The sequence below is a fragment of the Carlito syrichta genome, unplaced genomic scaffold, assembly GCF_000164805.1.
Source record: "Carlito syrichta isolate Samal-C Ts95f unplaced genomic scaffold, Tarsius_syrichta-2.0.1 Scaffold303608, whole genome shotgun sequence".
NCBI lineage: Eukaryota > Metazoa > Chordata > Mammalia > Primates > Tarsiidae > Carlito > Carlito syrichta.
In genome coordinates this window covers 26,142-44,155 of record NW_007247704.1, presented here as the reverse complement: position 1 = coordinate 44,155, position 18,014 = coordinate 26,142, and the positions used below count along the sequence as shown (strand labels likewise).

Genomic DNA, 18,014 nt, shown 5'->3' with positions numbered 1-18,014 from the left:
TATAATTTGAGCAAATAACTGCTAGATTAAGAAAAACTTTTGTATAGTATTTATAAAATAACTAATTATTAATAAGTAGAAACAACAAAGAACTTTACTTTGTGGTGGTCAATATTTTGACATAGTAATTAAACATATTTTACTACATATCTGCCTAGGATCCTAGGTGCTTTACATAGTGAAAGAACATTGCAAAGGAAAGAGAAGATAGGGACTTTTTTATTCCAAGGAATTTCCTGTTTCTTGAAGTAACATCTCATTGCAAGGGAAAATGGTGATTCATGTTCTTAACAAAGATGATTCTCACTAGAAGAGTTTCTACTCTTGGATGCTGATGTGGATGGAACGAAATCATTACTTTGGGTGACAATTTTGTAGTCAGTTGTTATTAACAAAACAATATCAAGCCTTTCCTTCAAGAATCAAATATCTTCTAACTCAAATGAGCTGGGAACTGCACATTTTGGTGTGCACATATAACAGGCATCTTAAGCTTAACAAGTTTAAAACTCAACCCTAGGTTACTACCCCTAAAGACTGCCTCTCTCCAAGTCTTCTCCATCTCAGTAAAAGGTAATCGACAACTCCATGCCTCCAGTTGTTCAGGTCTGGTTTGGTTTCACAGTGGGTGGTCTCCTGCCTAAGACCACATGGGGCCATGCTTAGTCTGTTCTGTGCCCCCTGCTGGGCACTGTTTTTATCCTCTGTCTGGTTAATACTTGTGTGTCCTTAAAGACTCAGCTCACAGTATCCCTTCCTTCAAATTTACCCCTGATCGCTTTCTTCTGGGCTTCCACTACATTCTGAGCCTCCCTCTGTCTAGGCACTGCAATGATCTGTTTAGGTGTCTGTCTTCTCTGTCCTACAAGACTAGAATTCTCTTAGTACAGGGACAGTGTCTTATCAATCTTTGTGCCCTCAGTGCCAAGCACAGTGCATGCCACACAGAATTCTGATCACTATTTATTGAACCAAAGCTCACTTCGAAACACTAGAGAGAAAAAAAAGAACATAATTGTTGGTTCATGGAGATAGCATGCTAGCCAAAGCGATCAGAGAAAGACTAATTTAGTGTAGACTAAGAATAAAATTACTGGTTATTGATCAGAAAGACACTGAGAGAAGATATGATCAATATCAAGTTTTTTTGTGTGGAAATGGTTATTATTATTATTGTTAGGAAATGCTACAATCAGAGATTAGGATTCTGAACCAAGAAATTATAGACTCTACTACTCTAATGAGCAAATTCATGTTATTGATTCATAAAAGGGAAAAGGTCCAAGAATTCAAAGAAGCCAAGAAAGGTCACTGGTGATTGGTATCTATTTTTTTTCTAGTTGGAGTCTCACTCTGTCGCCCAGGCTGGAGTGCAGAGGCACGCTCACAGCCACCCCAGCATTGACCTGCTGAGTTCAGATCTTTCTGCCTCAGCCTTCAAGTAGCTGGAACTACAGGGCACGCGCTACTATGCCTAGTTAATTTTTAAAAAAATGTTTGTATAGATGAGGTTGCGCCAAGTTGCCTGGGCTGGTCTCAAACTTGTGAGCTCAGGCAATCTACTCGCCTTGGTCTCCAAAAATACTGGGATTACAGGGATTGCTATCTTAATTAAGAAGAAAGGCATGTACTGCAATACAGGCACATGTTGAAGCAGATGTCAATATGGGTGGCAACAGCATTTCCTGCTCCTCAAATCTCAGCCCAGTCACCCGGAATCAATGCGTGGGTCTGAAGTTTTGGAAAGTCATCTCAAGTGATGATCTGTTAGTTCCTGGCCAGACTTTGTGCTGTTCACCAAGGAAACATCCACAGTTGCTGGGATGACACAGAAACCTCAAAACAACTGGAAGATATTAATCAATCAGAGCCACACAGGACAGGCAGAGATGGCAAAAGGGACACCCCCCCCCCAAAAAAAAAGAAAGAAAGAAAGAAAGAAAGAAAAAAAAAAGCTATCTTGCTCTGGCTATGATCTAAAATTCATATTCTCTAAAATGCCCTGTCTATTCTTGGCTAGTAATTGCGTTTTTAACCAGCCCTATTTCTTTAAATTGAGGACCAGAAGGCCCACTTGAGAGTAATAATATTTACTGGTTTTTGTAGAGCTTGAATAACACAATGAACATATAGTACTTGACTGGGTACCTGGCCTAGAGTCCAGGCTGATGAATCTCAGCAAATTCAATGAAGGTAATGAAGCTAATACTTCTATAGAGAACTGTCTTAAATGGCTTATACATATCATCTGAGTTAAACTTTATTAACACCCTATTATCTGTCATTCCCTTTTTTTTTTTTTTTTTTTTTTTACAGACTCCAGGCTGTCTGGCTTCAGAGCTGGCACTATTAGTCACTAAGCAGTGATGATGGAAGTGATCTTGATGATAATGGTGAGGCAAAGCATTGAATCGAACGCCTGGTTCATGGTTAAATGTTCAGTAAATGCTTGCTATTATTACAATCCTGTATTAATTGTAAAGATTTCTAGAGGTAGAAATTCTACATCCATTTTAGCTACTCATTCAAAGACTAAATTGTTTTTATGTCCTTTAATAAATCCTAAAACTATTTTTTGGTATTAATTAAGCTCGTTTTCTCTTTTTCAGATTTCCAGAGGAGAACAAAACTTTCCTGAAATAATTACTCTCTTTGAGGATATTTAGTTAGTCATTAACCCCAAACACTTTACGAACTTTGAAAAGTGGGTGGGCCGGGTGCAGTGGTTTAAGCCTGTAATCCTAGCACTTTGGGAGGCCAAGGTGAGGGGATTGCTTGAGCCCACAGATTCAGAACAGCCTGGGCAACTTGGGGGGACATCATCTCTACAATAAACCAAAAAATTAGTTGGGTAGAGTAGCGTGTGTCTGTAGTTTCGGCTACTTGAAAGATTAAGGTGGAAGGACTGCCTGAGCCTAGCAGCTTGATGCTGGGGTGGCCATGAGCGCGCCACTGCACTTCAGCCTGGGTGATGGAGTAAGATTCCAACTCAAAAAAAAAAGTGGGTGCCATTTTCTTGTTTTCCATCTATTTAATTTGTTGCTTTTCCCTGAGACCCTCACAGTTTTCTTTCATTTATCTATGAAAGCTAAAAGCAAAACTGGGCACTGTTTTCTATTTCATCACTGTGGTGATTAGTGGAAGAGTCATTCCTTAATGCTAACCCTGACTCTAACCCAGGCTTTGTTTGTGTGCTACTGTGAGGAGTCATAGTAACAGATCAGACTTTCTTTGTCTTGGATGATCTTATAAACATACCATTTATCTTAAAGAGTTATGGGAGGATTACATGTGATGGTGTTTGTAAAAGGATGATAGCATGGTGCCTAATAAATATCAGTCAAGACATAATCTGAATCTAGATGAGGAACCTGCTATCTTGCATGAAAAATGTACCCCTTTCTAGTACTGTGAACCCTCTAATAGCCTGTTTGTCCACAGGATAGAACCCAATGTTATTAACATGTTCTCATGGCATCCAGGGCTATTCAGGAGCTGGTCCCTACTGCTCTGTCAGCCCCCTCCCTTGCCACCATCTCCCATCAGGACGTGCTCTTCCCAGACATACTGAACACCTTGCTCCTCTCTGACCTCATTGTGCTCTTTCACACCTCTATGTACCTGTACATGTTGACTCCTGTGTTTAGAATGTCCTGATACTCCAACCACCTAGGAAATTCCTCAGCATCTTTCAAGAATAAACTCAAGCATTACGTTCTACATGAAGCCTTTCTCATTCATCTCATAGCATCATATACAAACTTCTCTATAGAACTTAGGGAATTGGGTTCTTTGAGCTTCTTTTTTGAGGGCAGTGGCTGTATTTTCCTTTTCTATCCCTAAGGCCTGATGTGCATCAAAAACTTAAGAAATGAGTGAACGATTAAACTATACTCATTGGTCAGTCTTAGTACAAGTACCATCTCCCATTACCCTCACCTCTTCAGAACCACTCATCTTGGCCCTTTGTCCACTTGCGCCTTGCCCTGAAGTTTGACACACGTGTCAGGTGTCCAGGTGTCCTCAATTCCCAAGGCAATGATTATTCACTTGTCAAGTGAGTGACTATGGAAGAAAATCCAACCTTTCAACGTCATGTTGGTCACATAGTATAAAAAATCTTATGTTGTTTTATTCTAAATAACTGCAAATGGATTTTAAAAAGCAAATGGTTTAATTCTTACATTCCTCAGATTTTGAAATTAGGCATTCAGTTAATTATTATAATAAAAATCTTTCTTCTTGGAAATGATGGAACTTTTCTTAATCTCCTGAAGAGGTATAGATCTTTTGAGAAATGAGGCGTTCCCAGAATTTTGGAATAAGATGGTGGATTAAGACTGTATCACAATACTTCTAACCCCTAATACCTAGCAAAATAATAAAACTTCCTTCAAAAGAACAATTACACACAATCAAAGAGGGCAGGGTATAACTGAAGGCAATCAAATACGTCATGGAAGGAAACATAAAATTACAGAGCAGAGGGACGCCTAACGCTGCCCCTATTCTCCTGAAGTGAAGTTTGGCTTTCTCTTTAGACAAAATAATCTTTCATTTGTGATTTTAGGGAATACTCAGTCCTTCCTTAATTATTTGTGTAAACTGACCAGAGCACAATTTCAAATGTAAAATCTTCAAGTAGCAATCACTGCTTAGGAAATATTGGAATGTCTTAATCAATATATATATATATGTTTTTGAGTTGGAGTCTCACTCTGTTGCCCAGACTGGGGTGCAGTGCCACGCTCCTGGTCACTGCAGCCGTGACCTACACACTCTGGATGATCCAAAATACTTCTCTGTTTCTTCAGTGAACATAAAATGATTTGTAGGCAGACAATTCTATTTGTGAGTTTCCAGTAAAGGTGAGATGCTCATATATCTTTCATGAGGGGATTCAGGAAGTTGGGTGTCTACCAGGGTTACTGTCAAAGTTGCTGCTTCCTGAACAGGAGGAAAGATGCGGTAAAATATTTTTCTTTGAATAACTCAACTTAGCAAGACATGGAGTGAAAGTCCACAGTTTTATGCAGACATTTTGGCACCAATTAATTTTTTCTGACTATCTGATTAGGTTCAGATAACTTTCTCCAACAGTTCTGAGAAGGGTCCAGATTTAGACCCAGGATATTTTCTTGGAGCCTAAGTGGAAGATTACCTGTAAATTATCCAGGATGATGCGGAGGGAGTGCACCTGTCGCCGGACAGCACCTGAAAACCTTTCATAAGTTGCAGCATCATATTCACTCATCTGGATCTCCTTTAGCCTAAAACCAGAGAGACAAAAAAGGTAACAGCTTGAATCATGTACATGTGAGTCTTATACTTTCATTCACTTTCTGCTATAATTTTAGCAAACTCCTTGGCAACTCAGATTAACTTTGAGGAGAAAAAGGAGGAAGTAGATGTCTCCAGCTATGTTTCCAGATTCAAAGGAAGGAAATGCCCAGGGTTGTGCTGGAAAATGGTTAAAAAAGGAAGGAGGGAGGGAAGGAAGGAAGGAAGGCCCTGACTTGTAGTAGTTGCTGATTTCCATGGTGTAAACATTGCCACCATGATCATAATAGTGAGGTCCCTGAAAAATGAGTTAGAAAGAAATGTGCACAACTGGCGATCGACACTACAGCACACCACTGCTATATCCTAAAGACATTTTGTGATGTTGGCAGCTGATCAGTTCATGTAGGAGATTTGCAGATTCCTAACAGAGTTCCCATGAGTTGCTTTTTTAAGACCGAGATCATATAATTGGTTGATTAAGATAACAGTCCAGGCCCAAAGGATATAATATTTGGTATGTATCCTGCCCAAAGAATATAAGTTAATATGCTGCTATGTATCCCTACACAAGAATTTTCTAAAATTGCCAACAGTTAACTTGCAATAAGACAACTGTATTTTAATATTATTGTGACTTTGCAATTCTATCCTTCCAGCATGTTGCTCCTTTTCTTGTTTTTCCTCAATTGCTTCTGCTAAAGCACCACAGTGCACTGGCAGTTCCCTGCACATGCTTACACTTTGGGCCCAGGCCTCGGTGCCCCTGCAGGTGTTTTTCTCCCACCCTGAGTGTTCTTCTGCTTCTTTGCCTACCAGCTCCCACTTGCCCTTCAGGGTGATGCCTACTATAGGAAGCCTGCTCTGAGCCTTGGGTCTGCCTTCCAGGCATGCATCTCGCCCCATCCCTCCTGCAATCAGAGCACTTCCTAGTCACACTGTAACGGCCTGCCTTCTGTCTCCCCAGCTGGGCTCTGTGTTCCTTTAGGTAAGCGCTGAGTCTTTTTCATTTTGTCTATGCGCCTAGCATGGTACCTAATATGTAACAGACATTCCAAATAAATTGCAATGAATGACTAAAAAATACAACTCAGGATTATTTAAAATGCAGCATCTTAAACTAATCATAAGTAGAAAGTTCGTTCACTAAATGACCTCCCTTGGGTTTTACAGCACTGCATCCATTTTATACACTAATTTAATCACACATGTATATGCATTTCTTTAAATATAACAGGTGCTGATATTAATACCAGGACAGGGAATAATGAATGTATACATATATTTTTTGAGTTGGAGTCTCACTCTATCACCCAGGCTGGAGTGCAGTGGCACACTCACAGCTACCCCAGCATCAAACTGCTGGGCTCTGGTGATCCTTCTGCCTCAGCCTCCAAGTAGCCAGAACTATAGGCGCGCCTACCAAACCTTGCTAATTTTTGATATATTGTAGAGACGAAGTCTCAACAAGTTGCCCGGGCTGGTCTCCAACTTGCTGGCTCAGGCAATCCACTCATCTTGGCCTCCCAAAGTGCTGGGATTACAGGCTGAGCTACCGAGTCCGGCCATGAATGCATATCTTAAAAGCCTAAGTACAACACAGTCTTTGAAACTGCTGTGTGTGTATATGCATGCATGCGCATGCCATGTTGGAAGTATGAATCCCAGGTGCATGCCTGGAAGGCAGACTCAGGGCTCAGAGCAGGCTTCCTACAGGAGGCATCCCTGACTGGAGTCCTGAAGGGCAAGTGGGAGCTGATAGGCAAAGAGGCAGAGGAAGAACACTCAGGGGGAAGCACCTGCAGGGGCACCAAGGCCTGGGTCCACAGTGTAAGCGTGTGCAGGGGACTGCCAGTGCACTGGTGCCACTTTAGCAGAAGCAAATGATGAAAAATGAGAAAAAGGAGCAACATGCTGCAAGGATAGAATTGCAAAGTCACAATAATATTAAAATACAGTTGTCTTATTTCAACCTTGCTAAGACTCTTATCTAATATATATTTCTATCACCTTGGGCTAAAACAGAAACTCCAAATGCTGAATGAGAATGAATGGTCTCTATTCCTCCCTGTCAGGCTGAGCACGGGGAAGAATCCATTCATCATGGGGCAAAGTGCTAGAAGCTTACTACAACTACATAATGCTAGGCCTAGACTACCATAGGGGAAGATTTGCAATTCCTGCCCTGTCACCCAGCTGGGTTAGCTAACACCAACTTGGGTTTCAAGATCCAGCTCAAAGGCCACATTCTATGAAGTCTTGCTTGTTCCCTTAAATAAAAGCGATTATTTCCATTTCATGTACTTTATACAGACATCTGCCATGAAATCTGTACACTTTATTGCTTTGATAGATAGATCTGTTTTTCTTTCTCATGGTTTTCTTCAAATTTTTCTTTTCCATTGCAGGAAATGTTTTATATTAAGATCCAGTATACACAAATGTGTGTGTATGTATAATTAAACAAAAAATTAATATAAATATGTTTATTATATGTGATGTACTGTGACATTTTCTATTTTATTTGTCAGGGACGAGGACCACATTTTATTTTTTCTTTGCATCTCCAATATCTAGCACAATGCTTGACATACAGTGGCACTCAATAAATACTGTTGATAGCACTTTGAAAACACAGACTATCAAAAGGTAAACACAGACAGGGCCACTATAATATCTGAATGGCTGTATCCTGAGGTGACATGTCAAGGTGCCCTTCTAACTCTAAATAACTCGCTGTTCTGAAGAACAAAAAGAAATATGTATATAGGACCTGACCTCCTAACAATACCTCTTATGTTTGGTTTTGGCAGTCTCTGAAATCTTTCTATGAATTTTCATTAGATTAAGTTATGTCTCAAGTGTCAAGACTGACAGCGGCTAGGCACAATGAACACTGCAGGGTATGCTGCCTACCCCTTCCTGCCTAGGAAGTTCATATGTTCTTTCCCAAAGAAAGGGGATTAGCACTGATTAGAAAAATGTACACATAGTTGTCCTTGTGGGGAGGGGAAGGGGGAAAAGGGGTTGGAAGAGGGAATATATGTACATATATATGTGTGTATGTATACATGGTACCTAACATATAATAGCTGCTCAAAATAAATTGAAATGAATGACTCGAATAAACATACAACTCAAGATTATTTAAAGTAGAGCATCTTAAATTAATCCTAAGTAGAAAGTTCATTTAATGAGGGACCTCCCTTGGACTGTACAGTGCTGTATCCATCATACATGAATTTAATCATGTTTCTATAAATTTCTATAAATATAAAAGGTGCTGATACGAGGACAGGTTGTAATAAATGCATATCTCAAGAGCCTAAGGACAAAATCTAAACTTCTCTGTGTGTGTGTATGTGTGTGTGTGTATGCAAAGTTAGAGGTATGGATCCTAGATGTACACATATATATACACACATAACCATATACATACACATATAATCATATACATATACACACATGTAAACACACATGCACATATATGCACATACATACATATAGATACATATCAAGGAAGGAGCCAGTCAGTTGGTAAGTTACCTCGAGCAGACTGATCTTTGTAGAGAGATCAGAATTAGCTCCAGTTATAGGGCTACATCTGGCATGATCAAGTTGCACTCAAAACACACCACATGTTGTTTTAATTATGAAGAAATCTGGAAACCATATTCCAGATTGTGTCAGCTTTCAGAGAGATCACCTACAAGGTGTTCAAAGCTGATAACAAATTCTGAAAAATGAAGGCCAAAGTAGGGAATGGGGAAAGAAAACAGGACAGTTTAGCCTCTGGATCAAACAGGGTTCCCACTGCTAATACTCTCAAGCCCACAAAACTAGCTGAAAATATGTCTTTCTGTTTCCTTAGCCCTGTTCAAAACTGCAGGGCACAGCTGCTTCACATCCTAGTAATCTATGGACTAACTGCACTTTGTTGGCACAGTATATTTTTAAAGGGTATATTTATTGTTACGTAAGAGTCTGGGAATTTTAGTCCTCATTTTACTTTTTCTTATAGGTCAGACTTAAATACTATAATTTTGAATCAATTATGAGAAAAACAAACATAAGCTGAGATCCACTGTGTGAGTCTGATTAGTTTTGCAAATGGTAGTGAATGCAATTTCCATAGCTGGTGCCCACCCTAAATGCTTTTCTAATGTGTACAATAACCTCACTGTCTATTTTATTCACTTTTTGTTGGTGTAATGTTTCTGTTCCAGAAATTTTATGCATGTTTTATGCCTTTCTCCCTGTTAGTCTGTCTGAGCTAATATATTCCTAATATTTAGGGAATAATACCTAGCTTATTACTAAATACAAATGGACACTAACAAAATGCTATGTTGATGATGTCAAGGACCCATCAGTAGGAGCAGGCTCTTCAAGGGTGTGGACCTTCTGGCCCACAGTCAAGACTGCCTAGTGTCAGTAGATCTCTGAATTAAGTATTAAAGGATGATACCACTACTTATATGAATGTGTGTATTATTCGCCACACAAATATCTACAAGTGTTTGCCACATACTAGCTTCTGGGTATAGGTCCTGGGGTTATACAAGAGCACAAAACAGATAGATCCTTGCCCTCAAGGAACTTATAGTTGGTGGAGAGACAGTCAACTGTTCATGCAAATCGCAAAATGGAAGAGTGATTAAAGCTATGGAGAAAAGGCCTAGTGGGTCAGAAAAGCACAGATGGTAGGACCTGGCCTCATTGTGCATTTGTCTAAAGTGGCAAAATAGCTTTAAAACTAATTATTGATAGTACCAAAAAACTAATAGTTTTTTTAGACTTGATATTAGTTTGGGGAGGTTTTTTTTTGAGATCTTAGAGTGACACACTCAAATATTTATCATGAAATGATAGAATGTCTTGGATTAACTTCAAAACAACCTAGGGATGAAGACTGGGAGTAAAGCCAGTTTTTTCTTCTTGAAGCTGGGGGGTCAGGTCCATAGGGTTCATTATATGTTTTTCTCTACTTTTGTTTTATGTTTGAAAAGTTCCATAATAAAAAGTTAAAGAAAAACCTTCAGCAGTACTAAGTGGAGTACTCATCAAATGGGATGAAAGTCCTGTTTCTACAAGAAAGTAGAAAGCACAACTTCCTCTTGGTGTCTTGCTGTGTTCCCATCCTTCCAGGATCTTCATGTGTTTTCCTTTCTCTCTCCTCTTTCTCACACCCTTACCCACCTCTTCTATCTTTGAACACTTTATGGGCATCTCTTTTACTTCGACTGAGATTGTTCTATGCAGTATTTCATAGAGGAGTGTGGTTTTCTCACTTATCCCATTTTCCAAGTCCTCTCTCCTCCTGACATTCACTAAATGCAGTTGTCCAATTGGTACAGATGCCTCTCACTTCTTTCTCTGTGGAGCAATGGTCCTTAACTGAACTGTGCTCCATAACCCTACTCTGGCAATCAGAGAAAGGGTTGTACTTGGGCCCAAGCATGACTGCAAGGCATTTCTGCTTCCCTGTGAACTACTTGTGCACCAGAGCATATAACTGCCTACTTGTCCATGTGGGCAAAAATGTAGATTGGACAATTACATGTGAAGTTTTGAGTGTGGCAACAATAGAAATTCATTAGTTGGGGAGGGGAGAATGACACATATTTAATTGTTTGGTTCTTTTCCTAAACAGATATTTATTCATATGAAATACAGACCAGTTTTTTCATTCTAACTAGATTTTTCATAATGTATTGCTCCCACCTTTCTTCAAGAAGTTTCACTTGCTTTAATTCCTAACATAGTTAACGGTTTTCATAAACTCTCTGGGAGAAAGTGAGACTGAAGTCTCCTACTTTCAGAAGAACAAATTCAGGCACAGGGAAGATTAATAAACTATCTAAGGTCACCAGGAAAGCCCCCAGATGGGCTGAGAGCACCCCTCTTTCCTCTAACACTGAGCATGTAATTTACCTGCTGAGCCCATGAGGGCCTTGAGCTGGCTGGCTTTCCTGAGGGTGTGGCAGGCAGGACCTGCATGTCTGTCTCTATTGTTCTGTGCTGTTTACTTGCAGGATGTGAAAGCACAGCATGTAATGTAATACCAGATGTTCTACGTGGGAGGAATTTCATAACTCATACCCTTGAGCACGCTGTTTTCTGACTGTACTCGGCTCCTTTCATTGAGCACAAAAACGTAAATCTTCTTCCCAAATCACCACCAAGGAGATGTTGGTTCTTTGGTGTCTTTCACTTTTAGCAGAAGCACACATGTAGACGTCTAGTAAAGCATCATGTGGAATCTTCTGATTTTTCAGGCCGGTCCAAAGTGGCCCAGAATGGAATGGAATGTCTCAAGGCCTGGGCTCATGGGCCTGGATTTCAAGGCCTCCACCCACTGACAAGGCCTCACTGCCCATCTCTCCCCAGTTGGTACCCTTTATCCTGGGTGGGCAAGCTGGCTCTCTCTGCCACAGACACTATGCCCCGTGCTTCTGCTTATTTAGTTTTCCCTTCCTGGAATGTTCTATCTCTTCTCTTCCCATTTCTGACTCCTGGCTGAGCTCAGGCCACCTCACATCTGCCTACTCTCCTTGCCCTTCTCTGCACTGACAGAGGGCAGAGCCTCCACACCATGTGACTTTAGCACTTACCAGGGTGCTGTGTGTATATGTGCATGCGAGCATACTAGTCCTGACTCCACACTATTCTGCAAGATAACACAGAGTTATCTGAACTCCCTGTGTGGCCTAGGAACAGATGGATGGAGTGATTTGAGCTTTAGTTGAACTTCTCTGAAGAGAAACATCTTTGGTTCTGCTTTCTTCTGTGCTCAATTCCTTCCTCTACACAGTCATATGTGATCAATAAATTTAAAAGAAACTGGGTAGAAAGAATGGGGATTTTGTTGACTTGGCTATCTCTATTAGGGAGGGGGTGGCTATGGATTTCAGTGTGTGGTCCAAATTGCTGCATGAGGCAGAATATCACACAAATCTTGGTTTACTCACAGTCTACCATGACATTTTGCTGCAGCAGCCAGTACTGCTCTGGAGGCCATGGGAACACTGACCTCTGTTGAAATGCTCTCTGGCCCATCTCTCTTGCGGCTCTCTTGACCTCCTCTGGAACTGCATCTTTCTCGGCATCAGAGATCTGGTACACTGTATGGCCTGCATCCAGCCGGTAAGGACCTCCTTTGCCACCTAGACCTGCTGTGTCTCTTCCACCTGGAAGAAAAACATGGAAATTCAGATGATAAGTCTGAACTTGACCATAAAACAAAAGTCAGACTGTGGCTTTAAGACTGTCTCATGATGTATATTAATTATACTTAACTAGTAGTTAATTGTTCAAATGACCTTCTTCTAGAAATGAAGGTGTTCTCTGTTTAGGATGCTTTTCCTTTTCTCCATCCATCTAAATTCAACCTATGTTCCAAAGCTCAGTCCAACTTCTATGATACCTTAGCTGATGCCTCTATCTTACAGAGGCCAATATTTTTGTTTACTGTTTGTCACCTTTTAATATTTAGTTTTGTTTTTTTCTCACCAACTATATGATAGATGGGATCATATTTTATTTATCTTTGCAGCTCTGCACCTTTAAGAATGGCTTGGATATCATAGATACTTTGTATATACTTGCTAATTAAATAAGCAACTCATCTCTTTCCTCATGTTACCTTATCCATGTAGTATCTAGAGAGAGATTACAAATACTGTTTCTTCTGTTTTGCAAATTACAAAAATGATGCAATGGGAGATTAAATAATCTACTTATGACCTCATATCACTGGCTTAAACAAGATTAGAAGCCAATTATTATACCAATTTTGACTTTTTGCTTTGAACAATATACAACAGATAAACATCACAGGCTTCAGAATGTCTTTTAATACAAATGCAAGTTTACATGCTTATAAGCATACATTATGTACTATTATATAATCTGTTCATGTTATAAATATAAATCAAATGCCTGTAAGGCCAGATGAGTAATATTATAAGTGGTGGGGACACTGGCTAGTTAGAGAGGATTTACTTTTTCTAAATACACCCAATCTCAAGTTATTTTAAAACACTACACAAAGAAAAAAATACATCTATTGGCTAGATTTGGCCTTTGAGTTACCAGTTTGCAATGACAGAATACTAGTAATACATACCAGTTTCTCTTCTTCATTCATACATAACTTGAGAACTTAGAAGAGAATCCACCATTCGAGAGGTGGTGTAGTACAGTATACATACTCATATCATACAGTTAAGCCAGACAGCCCTAGATTGAATACTGGCTCCAACTCACTAGTCATTTGTCTTTGAGGAATTATTTAACTACTTTGTGTCTCAGTCTCCCCATCTACAAAATGGGGATACTAATATTATTTATTTTATGGGACTGCCATGAAGCTAAACTGCTTAGAACAGTATCTGGAACATAATAAAAGCTATATAAGGGACCAGTTTTATTATTATTATTTAAGCAACTTCTTGTAACATAGAAACAGGCAATTCCTAGTTTCATAAAGTGGAAAATCTGAAAGCTTTTAGACTTGGGTTAGGTTATGTTACGTTTTCCCCCCCCCCCCGAGCTTTAGTTGGTCTAATAAAACTAAAAATGAGAACTCAGCATGAACTGCTTTCCTATGAAAGTCAAGGTAGGTCATTTCCTTTTGGGAAATACCATGAGAATGGCCTATCAATTACAGTATTTTTTATCTTTTGATTGGGGCATATCTTATTTCATTTTTATTTAGAAGTGAGTGGTGGAAAATTCCTTCTGTGATTCCTGGCTCTCACTCATAGTCAGGCTGTAGGCAGAGGCCAGCAAGAACTGGGTAATGTCACTGAGCTGCAGGTGGAAAGGCTGTTTCTGGGACCTGACTCCTTTCCTACTGGAGGTTATCTTTAGTTTTGGTGGATCATGAAATAGAGTGGAAAGCTTCCTAGGCACTGACATACATCATTTTGGTGAAAGAAGGAAAATGATGATGCTGTTAGAGGCTGGTGTGAGTGACAGCCACATGAGTCATAGGGCCCTACGGAAAGTCACACAGGGTGGAGAGGGCAGGAGGCGAGAGTTCTTCATAATCTCCACTCTCCAGAACCTTTAACTTGTACTACTTAAAGGAAAATATTTACCAGGAGTTCTACCACTTGCAAGGCATAATCTTTTTTAAAATTTTTATTTATTTATCTATTTTATTTTAAAGATGTGGCATACAATTCAGGGTTAGGTATACAAAAGTTCATTTTGCAGGTACCCTTGTTGATGAGGTGTGCCCCTCCCTCCCCTGGCAGTCTCCCTCAACTGCCAATCCCACCCTCCCTCCCCAAGGCATAATCTTAAAGCTAAGCTTGTACACCCCAAACCAGTTCAGAACATAATGGGGAGGATGGGCAATGGAGGGGCTTTGGTGGAGAAAAGGGAATCAAGTGACTTGTTGGGCCACAGCTGAGTTCCATGTAGACAATTCTGAAGGAGAAGAATGGCACAGAGAAAAAAAGAAATCGAAGCCAAGGAGCCTTGACTAACTGAAAAATAAGAGGCCAGGGGAAGCAGATCCAGAGTCTTCAGTCTGGACAGAAATGTGAGCGAGGAGATTCAAGTTGAGGAACAAGGAAGAACTTTCACTCCAGAGTAGTCCCTTGCTGGGAAACCTCCATCTGGCCAGCTCATTTCACAGTGCATTCCATACGGATTAAGTCTTGTTGGCTTGACACTAACTTCCAGATCAAAGGACATTTCTAAAAATAGCCTTACTTTAAAACTGATGCTTGATGAATAAACAGAGCAGGCAAGAAGTCCACAGGCCTATTTGATGGCACATTGTCTCAGCACAGAAACCCATTTCCTCCCCAGGCTGTCAAGGCCAAGAGGCACAGACCATCCTGAGGGAAGGTGAAGTCCAGAGCCTGTGCCAGCACGCCTTACCGCTGAGATAAGCTCAGACAGTGCACGCACAGTCTGGCCCTATTCCTGTGGCCCAGCAGATGTGTCTGCCCCAGCTGCCGCAGAGGAAAAAGGAAGACGGCAGTCCTGGGAACAATGCTCTGAGGGGCCAGCCAAGAGGAAGGAATGGGCCACAACCATCAGTTCAAACTGCAACCAGCTCTCTTATCTCAGAATCTCGCATCCTCAATGCACTCACGTCTAAGATGTGGAAGACAGGGACCATTTCTTTTCAAAGTCAGTTGCTCAAAAAAAGAATTTACTGTAGATTTCGGACGTGGTCCCAAGGTCATGGAATTGAAAAGAAGGGATTAACATGTGAATGAATGCATTCTTCATGCCAGGCACTGTGCTCAGTGTTTTACAATCATAATCTCATTTAATCCTTACCACAACCCTGTGAGGCAGTTAGTATTATCCCCCCTGTTACTGAGGAAGCAACTCTGGGAGGGCGAGAAGGGTGTTAGGTCATGCAGGCTCTTTGCATGTTTTCATGTCATGCTTGGGCGGAGGGCAAGAACACAGTCCAACTGAGTAACAGGGCAGGCTGAGAAGGAGAGCTGGTCCCTGAGCCTTCTTGGGAGTGGCGCACAGGCCTGATGGTCTTGTGAAGGCTCAGGAAGCCATGCTCAAGAGAATGCCTGTGCTACCAACCTGTTCCGCCAGCCCAAGTATTGCCGCCCACGTGAGGCATGTTGTCCGGGTCCTCCTTCCCATGTTTGGGGGAGCTCACGTCTTCACCACTATCTCTGTTGATTGTTATCTAAAAATGAAGAATTGAGATATTATCACTATTCTGTGACCAACACCAGGAGCTGCATGACAGAGAAAATAACTCATTTCTTCTATGTCCTTAAGGTATCACATTACCTCAGGCTGCAGGATGTGATCCATGCTGTATTTGGCAAAAATTCCATCAGATTTAACATACTTAGTTGGAAAGAAGATGAATTTAATTTTTTAAAAAATTCTTTAAAAAAAAGAAAAGGAGCTGGACTGGGTTTCAGCTTCAGAATTCTCCTGGTGCAGAACATGCTGGGAACATTTACAAAAGACAAGAGACCCACCAGAAGCAGGGAAAATGGACATTTCCCCAGTGGCTTAAGAGGATAACCACCAAGTGGATCTGGCTGAGTCAGTATATATACATGTACCCATTTTGCTTTCAAAGAAATCCCACTACTCTGAAAAATGCCCTTTCATATAAAATATATGGAAAAGAAAAACAAAAAATATACATATGTGTGCCTCAGTTATAGATTTATGTTGTATATGCCCACATATACTAAAAACTGCTTATTTATTTTTTGGACCCACTCCAATTTTATTATGGTATCTTGTAGCTTTCCTAAAGCGTTCATATTTTAAAATGGATTTACTATTCCTGCAATTCAAACAGAATAAGAGGCATGTTAGCCATCCTCTGTGAGAGCCTGTAGTTCACTGGTCCCTGTTTCATTTGGTAGAGTCACCAGAAAGACTGATAGGCATACAGGAATTCCAGTCTTCATTGTCATCTTGGTAGATACTACCCCATACCTAAAGGAATTCAGCGCATTCGTTTTTCACGTACTCTGTGAGTCACTCTCTAAGGGAATAATTTTCAGGAAGGATATGTGTTCAAATAAGATGTATAGAAAACATACTGGCAGTAGTACCAGTGCAGAGTACCATGGGGCCTCCAAAGCCATGAGGGGCTGGTCCCTGCCCTCAAGTTGCTTGCCAAGGAACAGAGGAGCTTGCAAGGAGCTGGAAGTCAGTCTTTAGTGCTAACCCAGTCCATATTTGTATGCAGGTTTTTCTTTTCTTTTTTTTGTTTTTTGAGTTGGAGTCTCACTCAGTCGCCCATACTGCAGTGCAGTGGCCACTCCCGGCCACCGCAGCCTTGACCTGCTGGGCTCCGGCGATTCTTCCACCTTAGCCTTCCAAGTAGCTGGAACAACAGGTGTGCGCTACCACGCCCGGCTAATTTTTTTGATTTATTGTAGAGATGAGGTCTTGCCAAGTTGCCCAGGCGGGTCTCGAATCTGTGGGTTCAGGCAATTCACTCACCTTGGCCTCCCAAAGCGCGGGATTATAGGCTGAGCCACCGAGCCCGGCCTGTGTGCAGGTTTTTCATTCTTGTTGTTGGGATTAATGAAAGTATGTAAGTAATTTAAGGGCTTTACAAAATGGTCATTAAGAATAAAAATCAACATAATGTGCACTGCCTTATGTCCAGATGGGTTTCATTTCAAATGTTACATTCTCGAAAAGAGATTTTAATAAGCCAGATTTTTCTGCAAACAGCTTTGGTAGCATTAACAAAATTCTTGCCATAATTTCAGAATACTCCAAGAAAGTTTAGCAGTCAGAATGTGATAATTGATATAAATTCCACTCACATAGAGCATGATGCTCTAAAAATGGGTGAAAATAATTTTTTTCTCCTTTTTTCTTAAACTAGACAGAATAGGTAGGAACATTTACAGCACAAATGAACATTTTAAATACTTTCCCCCAACATGGAACCACCCCTACTAGCTGTCAAAAGTGGACTGGATAAAGCCAATGTGGTGCATATACATGATGGAGTATTATGCAGTCATACAGAAGAACAAAATCATGGACTTCACAGCAGATTAGATGGAGCTGGAGACTATCATACTTAGTGACCTGTCACAGAAACAAAGAAATGAATATTGTATGTTCTTGCTCATAAGTGGGACCTGAACATTAATCACATTAGCATAAGGAAGAGACTGGCAGTTGCTGGACACTGCCAGGGGAGGAAGGGGGAACAAGTAACAATACAAAGGATACCTGGTCCCAACCAGGGG

The 18,014-nt window shown here is 40.6% G+C and overlaps 1 protein-coding gene across 1 annotated transcript in view; it reads right to left on the bottom strand.

The window, feature by feature from the left end:
• The window catches only part of LOC103261130 (von Willebrand factor A domain-containing protein 8-like), a 50,449-nt gene extending 34,480 nt beyond the window's left edge, over positions 1–15,969 (bottom strand). The window contains exons 1-3 of the mRNA XM_021712711.1: positions 15,850–15,969; positions 12,314–12,470; positions 5,162–5,270 (exon numbers count right to left, since the gene is read on the bottom strand). Coding sequence (XP_021568386.1) covers positions 5,162–5,270; positions 12,314–12,470; positions 15,850–15,889 — 306 coding nt within the window. The 5' untranslated portion in view covers positions 15,890–15,969. The remainder of the gene's footprint in view (positions 1–5,161; positions 5,271–12,313; positions 12,471–15,849) is intronic.
• Between the last annotated feature and the right edge of the window lie 2,045 nt (positions 15,970–18,014).